General features: G+C 39.2%; 4 protein-coding genes, 1 non-coding gene and 1 pseudogene across 6 annotated transcripts; 2 read left to right on the top strand and 4 right to left on the bottom strand.

Annotated features, from left to right (window-relative positions):
- Positions 1–283: 283 nt before the first annotated feature.
- LOC147295211 (heparanase-like protein 1) lies at positions 284–2804 on the bottom strand. The gene is made up of 9 exons (XM_086234042.1): positions 2592–2804; positions 2431–2467; positions 2117–2300; positions 1857–2011; positions 1538–1771; positions 1253–1442; positions 1026–1151; positions 821–920; positions 284–708 (listed from the first exon to the last, which is right to left on the bottom strand). Exons 1-9 carry the CDS (start codon positions 2802–2804, stop codon positions 382–384), a joined length of 1566 nt encoding a protein of 521 aa, XP_086090168.1. The 3' UTR covers positions 284–381.
- A 577-nt stretch (positions 2805–3381) lies between these two features.
- TRNAT-AGU (transfer RNA threonine (anticodon AGU)) lies at positions 3382–3455 on the bottom strand. Its single transcript has one exon. It is a non-coding gene; the product is annotated as a tRNA-Thr (tRNA).
- A 189-nt stretch (positions 3456–3644) lies between these two features.
- Positions 3645–5383, top strand: LOC147295213 (pentatricopeptide repeat-containing protein At5g66520 pseudogene; annotated as a pseudogene).
- A 255-nt stretch (positions 5384–5638) lies between these two features.
- On the bottom strand, positions 5639–8789 carry LOC147295214 (uncharacterized). The gene is made up of 11 exons (XM_086233240.1): positions 8435–8789; positions 8197–8344; positions 8036–8107; positions 7752–7823; positions 7037–7108; positions 6808–6951; positions 6637–6717; positions 6468–6539; positions 6308–6379; positions 5962–6033; positions 5639–5870 (listed from the first exon to the last, which is right to left on the bottom strand). The coding sequence occupies exons 1-11, from the start codon at positions 8526–8528 to the stop codon at positions 5780–5782; spliced, it is 990 nt and encodes a 329-aa protein (XP_086089366.1). The 5' UTR covers positions 8529–8789; the 3' UTR covers positions 5639–5779.
- A 2780-nt stretch (positions 8790–11569) lies between these two features.
- On the top strand, positions 11570–14101 carry LOC147295215 (Purple acid phosphatases superfamily protein). The gene is made up of 2 exons (XM_086232127.1): positions 11570–12503; positions 12582–14101. The coding sequence occupies exons 1-2, from the start codon at positions 11799–11801 to the stop codon at positions 13875–13877; spliced, it is 2001 nt and encodes a 666-aa protein (XP_086088253.1). The 5' UTR covers positions 11570–11798; the 3' UTR covers positions 13878–14101.
- Positions 14102–14177: 76 nt separating this feature from the next.
- On the bottom strand, positions 14178–16468 carry SNAP30 (soluble N-ethylmaleimide-sensitive factor adaptor protein 30). Of its 2 annotated transcripts, none has more exons than XM_086232129.1 (6): positions 16284–16468; positions 15233–15736; positions 14942–15035; positions 14708–14841; positions 14529–14626; positions 14178–14411 (listed from the first exon to the last, which is right to left on the bottom strand). In XM_086232129.1, the coding sequence occupies exons 2-6, from the start codon at positions 15662–15664 to the stop codon at positions 14312–14314; spliced, it is 858 nt and encodes a 285-aa protein (XP_086088255.1). In that variant the 5' UTR covers positions 15665–15736; positions 16284–16468; the 3' UTR covers positions 14178–14311. The 2 variants fall into 2 exon arrangements, with proteins under 2 accessions (XP_086088255.1, XP_086088254.1); XM_086232128.1 differs by having other exon boundaries at positions 14708–14847.
- Between the last annotated feature and the right edge of the window lie 417 nt (positions 16469–16885).

A 16885-nucleotide genomic window follows, 5' to 3' on the forward strand; every position in this document is an offset into this window, starting at 1 on the left:
GTAACACTTTTTAAGGTTTCTTTTATGAGACTTTGAGTTAAGGATGGTTAAGTTATTGCTTTTTGATTCCTTATATATATGCTCGAATGAATGCACCCTCAACCCTGAATATGGATTTTCTGCTTGTCTTGGCATTGTTTGAAAATATGGACTTATTAGTCTTTGTAAAATATATTCACTTCATCGAATAGAATTTTAGAGTTGCAATGCTAGTAAAATTCCAAGAAAGGTTATGCTAAACTTCTATTTCAGGAGAGTACTTAAAATTACGTACATAGCAAGACTGCAAGCCTCAGCTTACAGATTACACCTCTACCAATATCCTAGAGACCTTTATTCTAACAACAAACAAAAGAAAAAAGACTAAGAAAAAAATTTCTTCTAATTTTCACAGGCAGGGGCATCAAAGTCCTTGATAGATACAAAGACAAATGAATCAGGTGCAACACTGATGGCTTTGAAGGAATCTACAAGTTTTGGTTTCATCTCAGGTATGTCTAATGAACTTGTGAGATTCAAAGGAGCTCCATTGAGTAGCAACACATCACTTTGAATATTGCCACCTTCTGGTGTCAAATGATACTCTTCTCTTTTTGGAGCCACAGATTTTCTTTGAAATCTTCCCGGATAAAGATTCAAGTCAGAGAGAACCCTGACATCAAAGTTAGTAGAGTTGGACATGTTGATCAAAAGTACAGTGATCCCAGCCTGAAACAAAACATGTTCAGAATGTAAATATATTTGCTGAGATATATCATTTAAATGCCATGAAAAAGTAGAGGCTTGAGAATATTCGAGGTCTGAAACATTGACTAATTACCTGATGCTTTGAACAATGAGCATATGCACGCAAATATTTAGAGCCAGAATGATTGGTTTCCATCACTTTAGTTCCCATTAGGCGATCCCATAAAAGAGCACTGGTGCAAGAGAAAGAAAAAGTTTAGAAACAATATCTGATGATCAAACATCTCAAGATAATAACTTGATCACTTTATGTATCTACTTGAGCCAGAGATTCAAACCCGTAATAATCCGGATTAGGGATGAATGTTGTGGTGTTAAGCAGACCATAGTTCCCTCCAATTAAGGATTGTCTGCAGTAAACCTTATGGTTGAAGAATGATGACATGCCAAGCTGGTCCAAATACCTGTATATATTTCACTCAAAGTTAGTCACTCACATTTTGCTCAATGTTTGTGTGTGTGTGTGTAAATTTTTGAAGACAGAAAAAGGTCCTAAGTTCCTAACCAGAAGCCATCAGCAAAGGTATGTGAAACATATTTGCCACCACTATTATAAGCTCCACCTGATTCCCCGACCCAGACGTCTGACCATGGCCCAAACTCCTCGGTTGTCTTTGAGGCATCCTGAAATGTCTGAGCACAACTTTCCAGGAAAATTGGGTCTTGAACCTTATTGATAAGATTGGAATCAACACCTGCAATCATTTTCCTCAAATCAAATACACATCAAATCAAACCCTGAGTCCTCACAATTAATATAAAGTGATATATGGATTCTTTATACTTGTACCTGCACCAAGATTGTAGATGTGATGAGTTACTGCATCGATGACATCAGGTCCTGCTGCCATAAGGAAGGAGCCAAACCATTTTCTGTCGTAAAAGCCACCGGGGCCTAAAACCTTAGGTCGCTTAGAGGCATCTGGGTACAATTCTGTCACAAGTTGTTTGAGCTTCTTCATGTCTTTCCCATATTGCTCACTGTCCACTCTTGCAGAAACCCCACTTCCAGATAGCTCATTTCCTGTTAATCAAGCATTTGCACTCAATAAGTGACACAATAGAATTACATGATATGAAAGTGAAAATAAAAAGTAAATTCCTTTTACCAAGCTCATATGAATCAATCGGGTATTTCATTGCAGCAGTGTAAGCCATGAGTTCACGAGCGTTTTGGGAGTCCCAATCACCAACCCAATGACCTTTGTCTTGGGGAGACTCTTTCCTCCCATAGAGGGCATTCAACCCAAATGTGATCTTAGCACTATCAAGAATGAACAAAAGTGTGAGTTACTTGCAAATGCTTCTTCAACAAGCGCTTTTGAGTGAAAATTCAGTAAAAATGCAGTAACTTACTAAGCATACGTACTTTGATGCATTAAAGAAGTAATTGAGCTCATCCCATCTTTTCATGTCAAGGCAGCCCCCGCTGAACCCAAACATGCCAGGATTTTCTTTCTTGAACCTGTTGCAACTTGGAAATCCATACCCAAAATTATAAACGAGCTGATCTTGCAAGGAACCTCCAAGTCTGATTCTCATTGATTTGAATGCTGAAATTTTTATTTTATCAACTGTTAGTAGTTCTTCTTCGACACTTGAAAATCAGTGAGTGAGGAATGTAAATGGACTTTTTAGCTCTAGTACTCCAACTATAATAGTATTTTTTATTCTGAAACTTACCCTTGATAGCATTGAACAAGATTGTGTTATTCAAATCCTGCAAATGGACCCCAATTCCCAAGTAAGTTAAGTTCCTCATCAACTTTTTTTTATAAAGAAGATGACAAATTAAGTAAACAGTTAAAAATAAAGAAAGAAAAAAAAAAACGATATGTAACTACCAAATTGAAAAGGCCAGCCTTCTCCCAAGGACACTGATTGTAGTCACATTTGTCAGAGGGCCACCAGTCCAAAGTTGCACATATGAAATTATCATCTATGGTGGCTATTGAAGTTGCTGTTCTAATTTTGACTTTAACAGTATCAGCTGCTGAAGCTAATGAAAACAATGACACAAAGATACAACACACAACTACTCTCAAATAATACTCCATCTTTGCACAAATGATCAAAAAGCTAAACAACATTCAGAGATCTCACTCTTTTATAGAAATGATTGGATTGGATTTGTTTTGTTTTTTTGAAAGCATGATAATTATCTTCTTCAGTTGAATATTGATAAGATACATAGATTTGTTTATCTTTCGAATCATAACCATTTCCAATATTTGACAAAATTCATTTTTAGTTATTTGGGAGGGATAGAATTATCGACTTATCTTAATCTTAATCCATTACTTCACATTTCCTTATCATTTGACTTAGTATTTGTTCTTAACTTTCTATATATTATTTTAAATAATTCCGATGCTTATCTACTAACTACCACAACTGAGCACAAAAAAAAAACACCATAGCACCACCAAACAAGATTAAGGGTTGTAGTGATCGTCGACTCATCTTGTTAACCAAAACATTATTTTTGTTGGGTTTGAATGACTGTATTTGGGATGAATTATCAGTAAAGCCTTGAAAGTTTATTCTAGTAGGTAGGCCCAACACCCAAAAAAAAAAAAATTGCTAGCAGAGACGAGATCCATAGCCAGAAAAAAAAAAAAACAAAAAATGTATTGCTCTCATTGAGAGTCGAACTCAAGACCTCCCGCTTACTAAACGGGTGCTCTAACCAACTGAGCTATGAGAGCAACCGTGGTAAGGTACATCGAACTCCATAATTTATTCTAATTCGAGGCCCATCAATAAACAAGAGAGACCAACTCAACTGAGCCCAAACCACTCATATGAGGTGCTTCTCATTTTCTAAGATCCAATTTTTCTTTATAAAGCAGAATAGTCATTCCTCCCAGGCTTCCACAGTCCCACCTTTATTTTTATCAATCAATTATCAAACAAATGGTTTTGTCTCTACTTTCTATTAGTTAAAAGTGAGTGCCCATGTCATATATTAGCAGTAGTAGTAGATGCCTCCAACTATTAGAGAAGTGCAAGAACATGAAACACCTGCGGCAAGCTCATGCCCAAGTAGTCACATGTGGGCTTGGCAATAGTAGCTTTGCTTTAAGCAGGGTCTTGGCCTTCTGCTCAGACCCGCATCATGGAAGTCTTTCCCATGCATGGAAACTCTTCCAACACATTCCACAACCTACCATTTGCATCTACAACACCATGTTAAAAGCTTCCTTGCTAAAAAATGATCTCATCATAACCATAAATATGTACACCAAGATGTTACACAATGGGATGCTCCCTGATAATTACACCATCCCTTATGTGCTAAAGGCTTGTGCTAGGCTGCAGAGCTGTTGCCTCGGGGAATTGGTTCATGGGTGTAGTTTGAAATTGGGTTTTGTTTCTGATATCTTTGTGGGTAACTCTTTGATTGTTATGTACTGTGCATTTGATAATATGAAAGCTGCAAGGTACGTATTTGATGAAATTCCCAGCTTAAGTGTTGTTTCATGGACGGTCATGATTTCTGGGCATGCAAAAGTGGGTGATCTTGACACAGCAAGACTGTTCTTTGATGAAGCTCCTGTGAGAGATAGAGGCATATGGGGTGCCATGATTTCTGGGTATGTGCAGAACAATTGTTTCAAGGAGGGTCTTTATATGTTCAGGTTAATGCAGTTTACAGATACAGAGCCTGATGAGGCTATTTTTGTTAGCGTTCTATGTGCTTGTGCTCATTTGGGAGCTCTAGATATTGGGGTTTGGATTCACTCGTATTTGAATTGGCTTGGGTTGCCCTTGAGTGTTCGTTTGAGCACTGGCCTCATTGACATGTATGCTAAGTGTGGGAAATTGGATTTAGCTAAGAGACTGTTTTATGAGATGCCACAAAGGGACACAGTTTGCTGGAATGCTATGATTTCAGGAATGGCAATGCATGGAGATGGAGAAGGTGCACGTGAGCTGTTTAGAGAGATGGAGGCAGCTGGGGTCAGGCCTGATGATATCACCTTCATTGCTATTTTTACTGCTTGTAGTTATTCTGGCATGGCATATGAAGGTGTGAGGGTGTTAGATAGAATGTGTAGGGTATACAACATTGTGCCTAAAAGTGAACACTATGGATGCATAGTTGACCTTCTAAGCCGTGCTGGGCTCTTTGAAGAAGCAAAGGAAATAATTCAAAGAATACCTAGTTCAAGTAACCCCTCTGAAGAAGCAGTAGCTTGGAGGGCATTTCTTAGTGCTTGTTGCAACCATGGACAAGCTCAACTAGCTGAGGTTGCTGCAGAGAAACTCTTTCAGTTAGAATGGCACAGCGGCGTCTATGTGTTACTCTCAAATTTGTATGCAGCTTCAGGGAAGCACGGTGATGCCAGAAGAATGAGGAATTTGATGAGAAACAGGGGAGTAGAGAAGGCACCAGGTTGCAGTTCGGTCGAGATCAATAGAGCAGTTCACGAGTTCATTGCGGGGGAGAAAACACACCCACACATGGAAGAAATACAATCAGTTTTGGAGACCATAAACAAGCAGTTGGATTTTTCAGGCAGTGATCCATATTTATTTCTAGTTAACAATACATGATACAAATAATTTTTAAAGGTTCACTGCTGAATTCCTAACTCTGTAATTCATTGGAATAATTGATTAAGAGAATCAGGGAAACATCATCTTGAACATCCATACAGAATCCAACAAAACTTGTATCATTGAGATTTTGCTTAGCAAAAATTATCCATGTTTAGCACTGACAAAAGAAACACCAGGAATGGGTATGGAATGTTCAATTTGGTGCTCTGACAATTCCCGCTGTTAATCTGGATATTCTAATACTATGGGTTTAAGACATCCATCAATTCTGAGAACAAATAGGAAGCTCTGCTACTATTTACGATATAAGCAACTCCTTGGCGAGTTGGCAACATGGGGACTCATCAATGACTGCGAAAAAATTTATCAATACAGATTTCCATTTCTTTCGGAGAATATATGAACCCTTGTTTGGGCAGTACATAAACACAATTGGTAACAAATAAAAAATAGGTTGATTTCTTGACTAAACGAGAAATTCCGTGTCAGTGAGCTCAAGAATTTTGTGTATGCCTATTGGTTTTACACCTGGCCGGAATGCATTCCCTTCAATATACCTATGAAAAACATTCAACCAAGATATCAAACAATTTTCTGCATAATTTCAGGAATTAGAACTTTCCAAGTTCAAGAGGCAAGGAAACTCACATGTCTTTCAAGAATGGGTGTTTATAGAAGGCATCAGGAATTCTCCCTGAAAATTGATTGTGATCCAAGTACCTAAAATTGAATCAATGAACCATAAGCATGCAGGTGAAATCCATACAAAAAGCAGTGATATACATAAGAATGTAACAATAATAAACTGATAAATGCACCCTGATATTTCATTAGTGAATGTGCATGTGTGTTGCTAATAGATGCCAATAAAGACACATGCCAACCAGAAATGTGGGAGCAATTAAACTTGAAAATCTCTTGATGTAAGTACCCCTAAATACCAACTATTCTAGCACACATGTTAAGAGTGGAAATTTCATAAGAAGAAACTCACAAGTAAGTCAATCTAGGAATATGGGAAAGTCCTAATGGAACTACCCCAGACATCTTGTTGTAAGATAGGTACCTGTAACCAAAAAGGGGATTAACTCAACAAACTCTATTGCATGAGAAAATGTAATTAAATCTATCTAGAGACAGAGAGAGAGGCGTACAAGATTTCCAAGTTGGTCAAGTTTGCAAGCTGTGCTGGAATTCCTCCCGTAAGATAGTTGTTGTTTAGGTAACTACATATCGCAGTTGCAAAAAGAATCGCTTAATTTATCACTTAATTTATACTAGAGATGGAAGTAACTATTTATTTACCAACTTGGATTCACTTACAGGTTACGCAAAGCTGGAAAGCAGCCCTCAATGCGTATGAGTTCCCTAATAGTACCCACCAAATGATTATTACCAACGTCCCTATGAACAAATGGAATAACAATGACACGAATCAGTAATCAGATAAGATGCAATAACATTAACAATATGTGCAGAATCATGTGAATTTACAAGTGCCGAAGATTTTGCAGAGTTCCTAGTTCTGACGGAATTCGCCCGATAAGACGGTTTTCTTGCAGATATAGATAACGAAGATCTGGAAGATTAGCAAGATCCTTTGGAATTTCCCCTTTAAAATTATTGAAGCTTAGATACCTGCAGAATTTATTAGTTAATAATTTTTTGAATAGTAAATAGGTAAATCATAGTAAAACTCTTCAAGGTATCTAAATTCACTTACAGATGAGTTAAACTCTTCAGTTCCCCAATTTCCGGAGGAATGACATCTTGGAGCTTATTCCATCTCAAGTTACTGAGAAGCAGCAAAAATTAGTTAAGGACCTCAAAAAATCAAGATTCTAGTAGAAATAAGATCAAGATAATAAATTCAAGCTTGTGCACACGTGTTGGAAAAGGGTTGGGAGAAGAAATTTGATGCTCATGATTTAACTTCTGGCATCAGCCTATATGAAAAACTAGAATGAATTTTGTCAAATCTGTTCACCATGCATAAAATTTGCATAAAATCCCATCTCTAACTGTGAATCTGTGAGGCTATGCGCATGAGTTCAATGAAAAACAAACCAATCTCTAGCTGGGAGAAGAAATTTGATGCTCATGATTTAACTTCTGGTATCAGCCTATATGAAAAACTAGAATGAATTTTGTCAAATCTGGTCACCATGCATAAAATTTGCATAAAATCCCATCTCTAACTGTGAATCTGTGAGGTTATGCGCATGAGTTCAATGAAAAACAAACCAATCTCTAGCTGGGAGAAGAAATTTGATGCTCATGATTTAACTTCTGGCATCAGCCTATATGAAAAACTAGTTTGAATTTTGTCAAATCTGTTCACCATGCATAAAATTTGCATAAAATCCAATCTCTAACAGTGAATCTGTGAGGCTATGCGCATGAGTTCAATGAAAAGGAGTAAAGTACAAGGGCTGTACAGTATTTTGAGACGCTTCAATCGTCCAATCTGGGGAGGAATAGGCCCCGTCAACTTGTTGTTATGGAGATCCCTGTGACACAGACACAGTCACATACAGAAGATATAGCACATTCTTCAAAACAAAGATTAAAACTTTATGAAACTGAAACAACTGGGGGTTATTAAATGAGCATTTGCAGCTCATAAATTTGAGGTTTAGCAACGTCAATGAGTGATTAATGAGCACTGAAACATAAATTTATGTTAATTGTGATAATTGCGGATAAATTAAAGAGGTCTTACAGCCTAGTGAGATCCAAGAGATTGGTGACAGCAGTAGGGAAAGGCCCAACAATTGACACTGCATAAACCTCCCTGCAAATGTGCAAAGCAAAACCCAAAATTACTTTTTGTTTGTTTAAATTGAGTAGTATCGGTAATCGAATCCGAATCGAATGGCTTACAACTCGGTGACGACTCGGTAATCGCCTTGAGTAGAGCAAGTGACGCCGGACCACGGCGGAAGGTCGCCGTCTCCGCAGGGATCGTCTCCGACCCACGCGTAGACCACTCTCCAGCCGAGCGAGGCCTTGATCTCGTTCAGTGCTTTCACTGCCCAAAAAAACCAAATTCCAAATCAGAGAGAGAGAGAGAGAGAGAGAGATGAATGCGAGTGAAGGAGGGAGCGAGTCGAGGCCTTACTGTCTCGTTTGAGGGTTTTGGCGTTGAGAAGCACAGGGAGTAGGAGGAGGATCAGAGATGACGTGGCGAATGAAAAACGAAGCGCCATTTTCATAGATTGGTGAGATTCTAGATCTCTCTGAATCTGATCTCACACTTGACAGCACTTGAGAGTTGTATTCACTCGCATTTAACTCTTTGATACTCAATTCTGGTTTCTGAAAGCTTCAATTGAATAGTGTTTTTGTCAACTCTTTCACAAACACAAACAGACAAACTTGAATCTGAGCTTCTTCGATCTTCACTGAGTTTCGCCAAACGCGGAAAGAGAAACTACTCTGCTTTCGTCCGTCGGTGACCGTTTTTTTATTTATTTTTATTTTTTCTGATTCTCATTGGTTGGCCTCCTCTTATTTACCTACGGTTCGGTATGTACGGTTCGTTTTCCTGACGCATAATACTTGGTCTTCTTCGTGACTTTTTCATTGCGGACCTAATTAGATTATTACATGTGTCTTTTTCTTTTAAATTCTTCCATGTCACTAAAGTACGTATCTAATAATCTAGTTAGACCATATTAATAGAGGCATCCCAACTGTTTGAATTTGATGATTCACTGATTAATTTTCTTCTGCCTCATATGGGTTCAACCAAATATATTTGGCAACCATGGCTCATAAAATTACATATGGATTGAGCTTATTCGAATTCAATTATGTTGAACCCTATTGGCCTGTTGCAATCAAAACATTTTTTACTTCATAGGAATATGGAAATTAAGCAATTAAGTAGTGGATTTTACTTGTTGTAAATAAACTAATCCTAAAATGAACTTAGATATAATTCTATGAAACACTAGCCTATAATTTGGAATCTCTAATAGCCTAAACATCTTACAGTACTCTAGTTGACAATTAATGACATTTGTGTAAAAAACAACAGATATTGTTTAATCTATGTTATGTGAATATGGTACGAAAACATCCATTAATTACAAAGGTCGTGTACTCGTGTGTCACGGGATTTACCTCTGCATGCAGTTGTCTAAGTTCATAACTCTGCAATTGGTTACTCCTAATTTTGTATTTCAGAATAAAATTATTAATTTGAATATATTTATGACAGATAGAATACACTGTCATGAGACTCATGACTTTGAACATGTACTAACTATTTGGGGACATACAGAAAGTTGAAAGAAGAAGCTAAAGGAGTTGCATGCATAAAAGTTAACTAAAGAGGCAAAAGTAAAAAAATTGAGAAATTAAAGAGTAGAAAAACATGACAATATATAGTAAATTAAATTCATTCATATTCTGATCATATAGAACCAAATAAAGCATCAACCATATATACACGAAAACATTAAATGTGGACCTACATGGCACTTGGGAAAAGTCCATTACATGGTGCTAGGTAGCTAGCTTGAAATTTATGTAGCTCATGGGTTTCTTATGAATTCCACCCCCACCCAAATTGGAGCTAATTGGAACAAACCTCCAATCCGTGAAAGAACGTACACCATGTCACCTGGGCCATTTCCATGCTTGTTTTTTTCTGCTAGCTTCCACAAAATTGTGTGTCTTCTCAAACATAATTAGTAATGGCCGGAGTACTTAATTACTAAACAAATATAGAACAAGCATGGAAAATAGCAAAATAGGTAGCTAACGTATCTATATGAAAACAAATTAACTAGTACTAAGTAGCTAGTAATTAACGAGATACATATATATGGATCGACGACCAGAAAGAAGTTGATCGATCCTTGGATAGCAATGACTGATATATGATGATCAACTCGATCGATGGCGTGCTTGCTGCTTCTTAATTGAATCTTGAATCTTGAATCTTGATCATGATATATCATTCACCAGTCCCTTCCTTCATGTGTGTTGAAGAAATGGAAAGATAGGTAGCAAGAAATGCAAAGAAACGATAAAGAAGCTAATTAAGATAAATAATTATGGTAATTAATTAAGGAGCTAGGATCAGTTGTGAAGAGGGTTGGGTCCGGAGGGGACGAGTCTCTTCTCCACACCGTATCTTGGATCAATCTCATGATCAGCGGGGCCCGGTGGCGGCGGTGGGAGGGGTTGGTAGCTGTGGAGTTGAATGCACAAAGAACGTTGGGACGACGAATCACAAGGGTGCAGACGATGATGATGGTGGTGGTGGTGGTGGTTGTAATTATGGGGGTTTCTTGGGATACTACTGGTTGGGTCAGAGATGAGTCTGGTCGCAGATGCGAGGAACAGTAAAAGAAAGAGCGTGAATGCCAACACCAAACTAGTACTGGAGGTTGAAGAAGAGAGAGAGCTCTTCATTTTTGGGCCGGGACTGAGAGAGAGAGAGAGAGGGAGAGAGCTAGCTAGCGATTGATGAAGGTGAAGGTGATGGTGATGGTGATGGTGATGGTATAGTCAAGAGTTTAATACAGAGCAGCAAGAGACACATGAAGGACTATAATTGCTAATCACAAAATATATATATATATATATATCGGAGAGAGGTCACAGTTCACCATTGCCATTGGCCACTCCTGGAATATATATGTAGCATTGTTGGAGTCGGCAATTACATTACATTAGCCATCTCTCTCTCTCTCTCTCTCTCTCTCTCTCTCTTCACATGACTCGCGTAAATATGTATGTGCCCTTATTCAATCACATGCTTTTTATTCAAAATAATTACGATGCAAAACAAAATTTCAATTAAATTAAACCACCTACAGAGAAAAATAACATGGACAAAAACTAAAATGTGTAGGGGGCACATGGACTGGCGCACTGGGCTTTTTTGTTAGTTACAAACTTAGGATTGGGATGGGTTTCGATATATATGTCTTGGCTTCATCTCCAAACTATTCTCATTGGGTTCCAATCTCCCATTTCTTCACGACCCTGAAAAGACACAAAATAGCCCAATACTTTTTTTTCGTTTGTTTCCTCGCTGCCTGCACCTCTTATCTAATATTTGGCTATTCACCAATGACCAATCGCTGCTCGTAAATAAAGCTTCATATTACTGTCTATTTTGTTTTTAATTTATTTGTCTTTTTTGCGGCAATATCATTTTTCATAACAAAATACGTATGAAAAAATTTAGGAAAAATAGACCCCTCGTCTTGACTCTTGATTGATTGTGCATCATTCGATTTTTTTCTTCTTTACATTAATTGCTTATTTCCGGTTCACACCTGAATAACACATATTAATACATAATAACATTACAAAATACCTAACAAGAATATGCGTAAGAATAAGATATCAAACATTAAAAATTATAAAAACATTATAATATTAACATTATTTGGATAAATAGCACACCCAATTCCACATTAGCACAATGATCAATCATCGATCATTCGATCCTCATTAGCACAATGACCATTTCTCGAACACCCGTCGTCTTCCTCCTCCACCTCTTCACCGTCTTCACCATCTTCACCCCAACCCATGAAAAGGTCTCACTTTCTCTATCCCCAACCACCCTCTCCAACTCCGGCGACTCAGTCCACATCCAATGGTCCGGCCTCGACTCCCCCTCCAGCCTCGACTGGCTCGGCATCTACTCACCCCCCTCCTCCCACCATGACAACTTCATCGGCTACAAGTTCCTCTCCTCCAGCTCCACCTGGAAATCCGGGTCGGGCTCCATTTCTCTCCCTCTAGTCAACCTCCGATCCAACTACTCCTTCCGGATCTTCCGCTGGACCGAGTCCGAGGTCGATCCTAAACACCTCGACCACGACCACAACCCCCTCCCCGGCACCGCCCACTTGCTCGCCACGTCGGACGAGCTTCGCTTTCAATCGGATCGGGTCCCGGAGCAGATCCACCTCGCTTACACGGATCGCGAAGACGAGATGCGGGTCATGTTTTTAACCGCGGACGGTGGGAAGAGGACGGTTTTGTATGGGCTGAAAAAGGACGCGCTTGACGACGTGGCGGTGGCACGTGTGAGCAGGTACGAGAGGGAGGACATGTGCGACTCGCCCGCCAATGAGAGTATCGGGTGGAGAGACCCGGGTTTTATCCACAAAGGTGTCATGACCCATTTGAAAAAAGGTCTCAGATATTATTACAAGGTATAAATATAATTCAGTTCTGATAGTTCTTAACGAAATTGAATTTTTGAGAGGCTGAGATGTTGGTTATGTTTTCAGGTTGGTAGTGATAATGGAGGTTGGAGTGAAACGCACAGTTTTGTTTCACGTAATGGGGACTCAGATGAAACCATAGCCTTCATGTTTGGTGACATGGGCACTGCAACACCCTATGCAACATTTTCTCGTACCCAAGACGAAAGCATAGCCACTATGAAGTGGATTCTGCGCGACATTGAAGCTCTTGGTGACAAGCCTGCGTTTGTGTCCCACATCGGAGACATCAGCTATGCAAGAGGCTACTCATGGTTGTGGGATCACTTCTTCACTCAAATCGAACCCGTTGCATCCAAGCTTCCTTACCATGTTTGCATTGGTAATCATGAGTATGACTGGCCCTTGCAACCTTGGAAGCCTGAGTGGTCGAGTAAATTGTATGGGACAGATGGTGGTGGTGAATGTGGGGTACCCTACAGTCTCAAGTTCAACATGCCCGGGAACTCGTGGGAGGCAACCGGAACCCGGGCTCCGGCTACTCGGAACCTTTACTATTCGTTTGACATGGGGTCGGTCCATTTTGTGTACATATCAACTGAGACCAATTTTCTTCCGGGGAGCAAGCAATATAAGTTTATAAAGCATGATTTGGAGAATGTGGACCGGAACAAGACCCCTTTTGTGGTGGTTCAAGGGCACAGGCCAATGTACACAACAAGCAATGAGAGAGGAGATGCTCCTTTGAGGGAGAGAATGCTGGAGCACTTGGAACCTTTGCTTGTGAAAAACAAGGTGACTCTTGTGTTATGGGGCCATGTCCACAGATACGAGAGGTTTTGTCCTATGAATAACTTTACTTGTGGGAGCATGGGAGTGAATGGGGAGGAATGGGAGGCATTGCCTGTTCATGTTGTGATTGGGATGGCAGGACAAGACTGGCAACCCACTTGGGAACCTAGACCGGATCACCTGACTGACCCGGTTTACCCACAGCCACCGCGGTCTATGTACCGCGGTGGTGAATTTGGGTACACTAGATTGGTTGCTAACAAGGAGAAGCTTACATTTTCTTATGTTGGAAACCATGATGGAAAGGTGCATGATGCGGTGGAGATTCTGGCATCGGGACAAGTTCTTGGCAGTGCAGCCGGTATCAAATCAGTTGATAGTGGCAGTGCTGGTGCTGCTGGAGTTAGGAGCAGTGTGGAGTCCTCCTATACATTCTCATGGTTTGTTAAGGGAGCAAGTGTGTTGGTGCTTGGGGCTTTCATGGGGTATGTTGTCGGTTTCATTTCCCATGCCGGGAAAAGGCCTGTCACCGGAAATAGCTGGATTCCAGTGAAGAGGGAGGATGTGTGAGTTTCAGCTTGCATTAAAGCAGATATTAGCTATTGGCCTTGGCATAAAGGTTTGGTTTGGTGTTGGGGAACAAGGCCTTACCATCCCTGCAGTCTTGTAAATATTCAACTTTCTTCACATATAAGTATGATATAGAGCTGTATGGAGAAATTTATGCCCTTGGAACACGTATAACTGATAACCCCATGTGCCTTCTTAATATACTTAAAAGTTTCTGCTGCGAAGATAGTGAATTGGAGAAATCATTTGCAACAGAACAGAGTAAATGAAATATATGAACAGACTCATTTTATTGCATGCATATATTCCCAATGGGGGAAAAATTCAATGATGACATACAAATGTACAATCCAAATGGGGAAAAATTGAAAATTTACAGTAACTAAAGTTAAGTGGAAATTTTCTGTAGGTTGGTATTATAAGCCTCTTGATTTTTACTTCCCAAGCAAACGGCGTGTACGTTGATTGGCACCTTTCACTCGAGAGTTAAGCTCATCCACATCGTCAGAGAGATGATCAATAGCCTTGTTTTGCCTGCATAACAACCAGAAAAGGTATTATGGAATGAGCTGATCAAGAAACCACTTTTTCCCATTTAGAGAAATATATGCAACCATGAAGAGATGCACAGAGTAGAACAATAATATTGACCTGTTAAGTTCAGTTCCCATGTCCACAGCCATACCCTTCAAATCACCCAATATGTTACTCAAATCCGAAAGAGCATCATCTTGCTTTGCCTTCTCCAACTGGTATTGAAAATCAATCCAATATAAGTAAATCCTAAGAACATGTATGTAGCCATATTCTTGATAATCACAAAGGCTTACCTCGACTTGCTGTATGGCACCTGATCCTTCAGGAGGAGGTGTCCTAGAAGCTGACTGTCCTTTGGGATGAGGAGCTAAACCCAACTTTTCCCTCTCCATTGGGTTGTTTTCACTTTTTTTGGATGAAGCTGAAGCTGAAGCTGAACATGACCACCAATTACAGCATACAATACATTTTATCATGTTTTCAAGTTGTATAGAATATAAAGCACGTAAATTATAACAGAACCAAACCTGCTGTCAAATCCGGCCCTGAAATATCCCGGGTCTTCTTTGGTTTCCAAGGCATCGAGAACATGCCCCCAAGACCGTTTAAAAGTTTCTCACCCTGATTTACAAAATGTATGATTAGGTAAAATGGTAAACTGAGCAAAAGAAATGCTGCTCCTATTCCTATAGCACATACAACCTTACAAGGATTTCATAAAAAAATGAAAGCATGTACACTACAGATAACAAAATCAGAGAAGACAATACAAAAACTAGCACTTGATAAAATGACAGCATAGACAACAATGAGCTTACCCGACTCAAATCCTTATCTATATCGACAGCCATCATGTGAGTCCTTGTGATTTGGTCACCCTGCTGATGCAACATGTCAAGTGTCTTTGTAGCATCCTCTCTGATGTTCTCAGCAATCCTCCGGCAGTTATTAACACTCTTTGTTGTCTCCTCAGCCTTGTACACAGCATAATTCTCCAACTCTTGCGTACTCTGGTTCTCTAGTCCTCCCGAGTCACGAAAATCATTCTCGTAAGAAGCCGGAGGAGCCCCTCTTTTACCTGTTTTCTGATTGCTCATATCCGGCGTAATAAGCATCGGTTCAGAAGAAGTTCGTCTAGCAGTCATAAGAGCGTTCTTAGGGTCAGATTCTGAAGCAAGAGAAGCTTGAAATTCTGGCTCTACAGAGCTTTGCTTAGCAATCTTTGCAGGTGATTTCTTAAACCCAAACATTTTGACAACAGCAATACTTGTGGATAGATATCAAGTGGTTACTATTGAGTCACTAAATCAAAGGAATGGTACCTAAAAGCACACAAAAGGAAAATCAATGAGAATGTACTTATAATTTATTTCCAGTAAAGTAATGACACATCATGTGGGATACAAAAATGGAGGAAAAAAAATGTGGAACAACTAGCATTATTATTTATTTCAACTTCATGTTCTTAACATAATGCAATTGATTTAAAATTTGATCAAAACCATAACGGCCACCCAAACACAAGTACCATTGTGTGACTCCCAGATGGCAATCACAGAAGCTTAACACAATTCATGATCATCAAGATGTGAAAGTGAATAGCTATAAAGATCATTATTTCATAGAGAGAAAAAGAGAAATTCTAGCATATGGAGTAATGAAAATTACTGTAAATTATGCATAACCAACAAAAGATATTAGAACAATAAATGGAAATTCAAAACTAGGATATCCCAAAAGAACAAGAATTAAAGAAATTGGAATCCCAGAAAATACAATAACGAGAAAAAGAAAAAAGGTTGAGAATGATATCACAAACATGCCCACCAAAAAGCACAACATGGGTTATAATAAAGATCCAGAATGTACCTAGTAATTTCGATAAAAAATCGAAATTTTGCGAGTGTTTCACACACAAACCACCTCGTTTGGGTTTGGGATTGGGTTTGTGCTTGACAAAAAAATGGAGAGAAGCCAATGGTTTTCTTGACAAGTATTTATTTTCTCAGTCTGTGGCTGCGAGAAAAATCAGAGAAGAGGCGCCGCGCAAAAGCAGACAACTGTACGGCTCTCCTCAATGTCTCCTACTGCAAGTCCAACTTTGACTTCTTTTTTTGAGACCGTTGCCGTTGAGTTTCCATCTTTTTTTTTTTTTAAAGGATCATTATCTACACGTGGATTGAGGACCTCCACCTGGCAATAAATCCCAGATGGGCTTTTATTTGGGCCTGTAGGCGGAGGGGGTGATTAGCCCAAACCTGTTTCATTCTCCAATTGTAACTACGGACCAGTTTCTTGCCTGGAAGGCTGGAAGGATGGAAAAGAACAAAACAAAAAAAAACTTTTGTAGAAGGGTAATTTGGGAAATGTTTCAATATCTATAAATAAAAGAAAAAGTGTCTCTTTGCAATTTGAAAGGGTAACAAGCGAAGAGAAGGTGGTTGCAACTTTGTATTCATGGTAGATGGTAG

The sequence above is a fragment of the Dryas octopetala genome, chromosome 2, assembly GCF_963921425.1.
Source record: "Dryas octopetala chromosome 2, drDryOcto1.1, whole genome shotgun sequence".
Lineage (NCBI taxonomy): Eukaryota > Viridiplantae > Streptophyta > Magnoliopsida > Rosales > Rosaceae > Dryas > Dryas octopetala.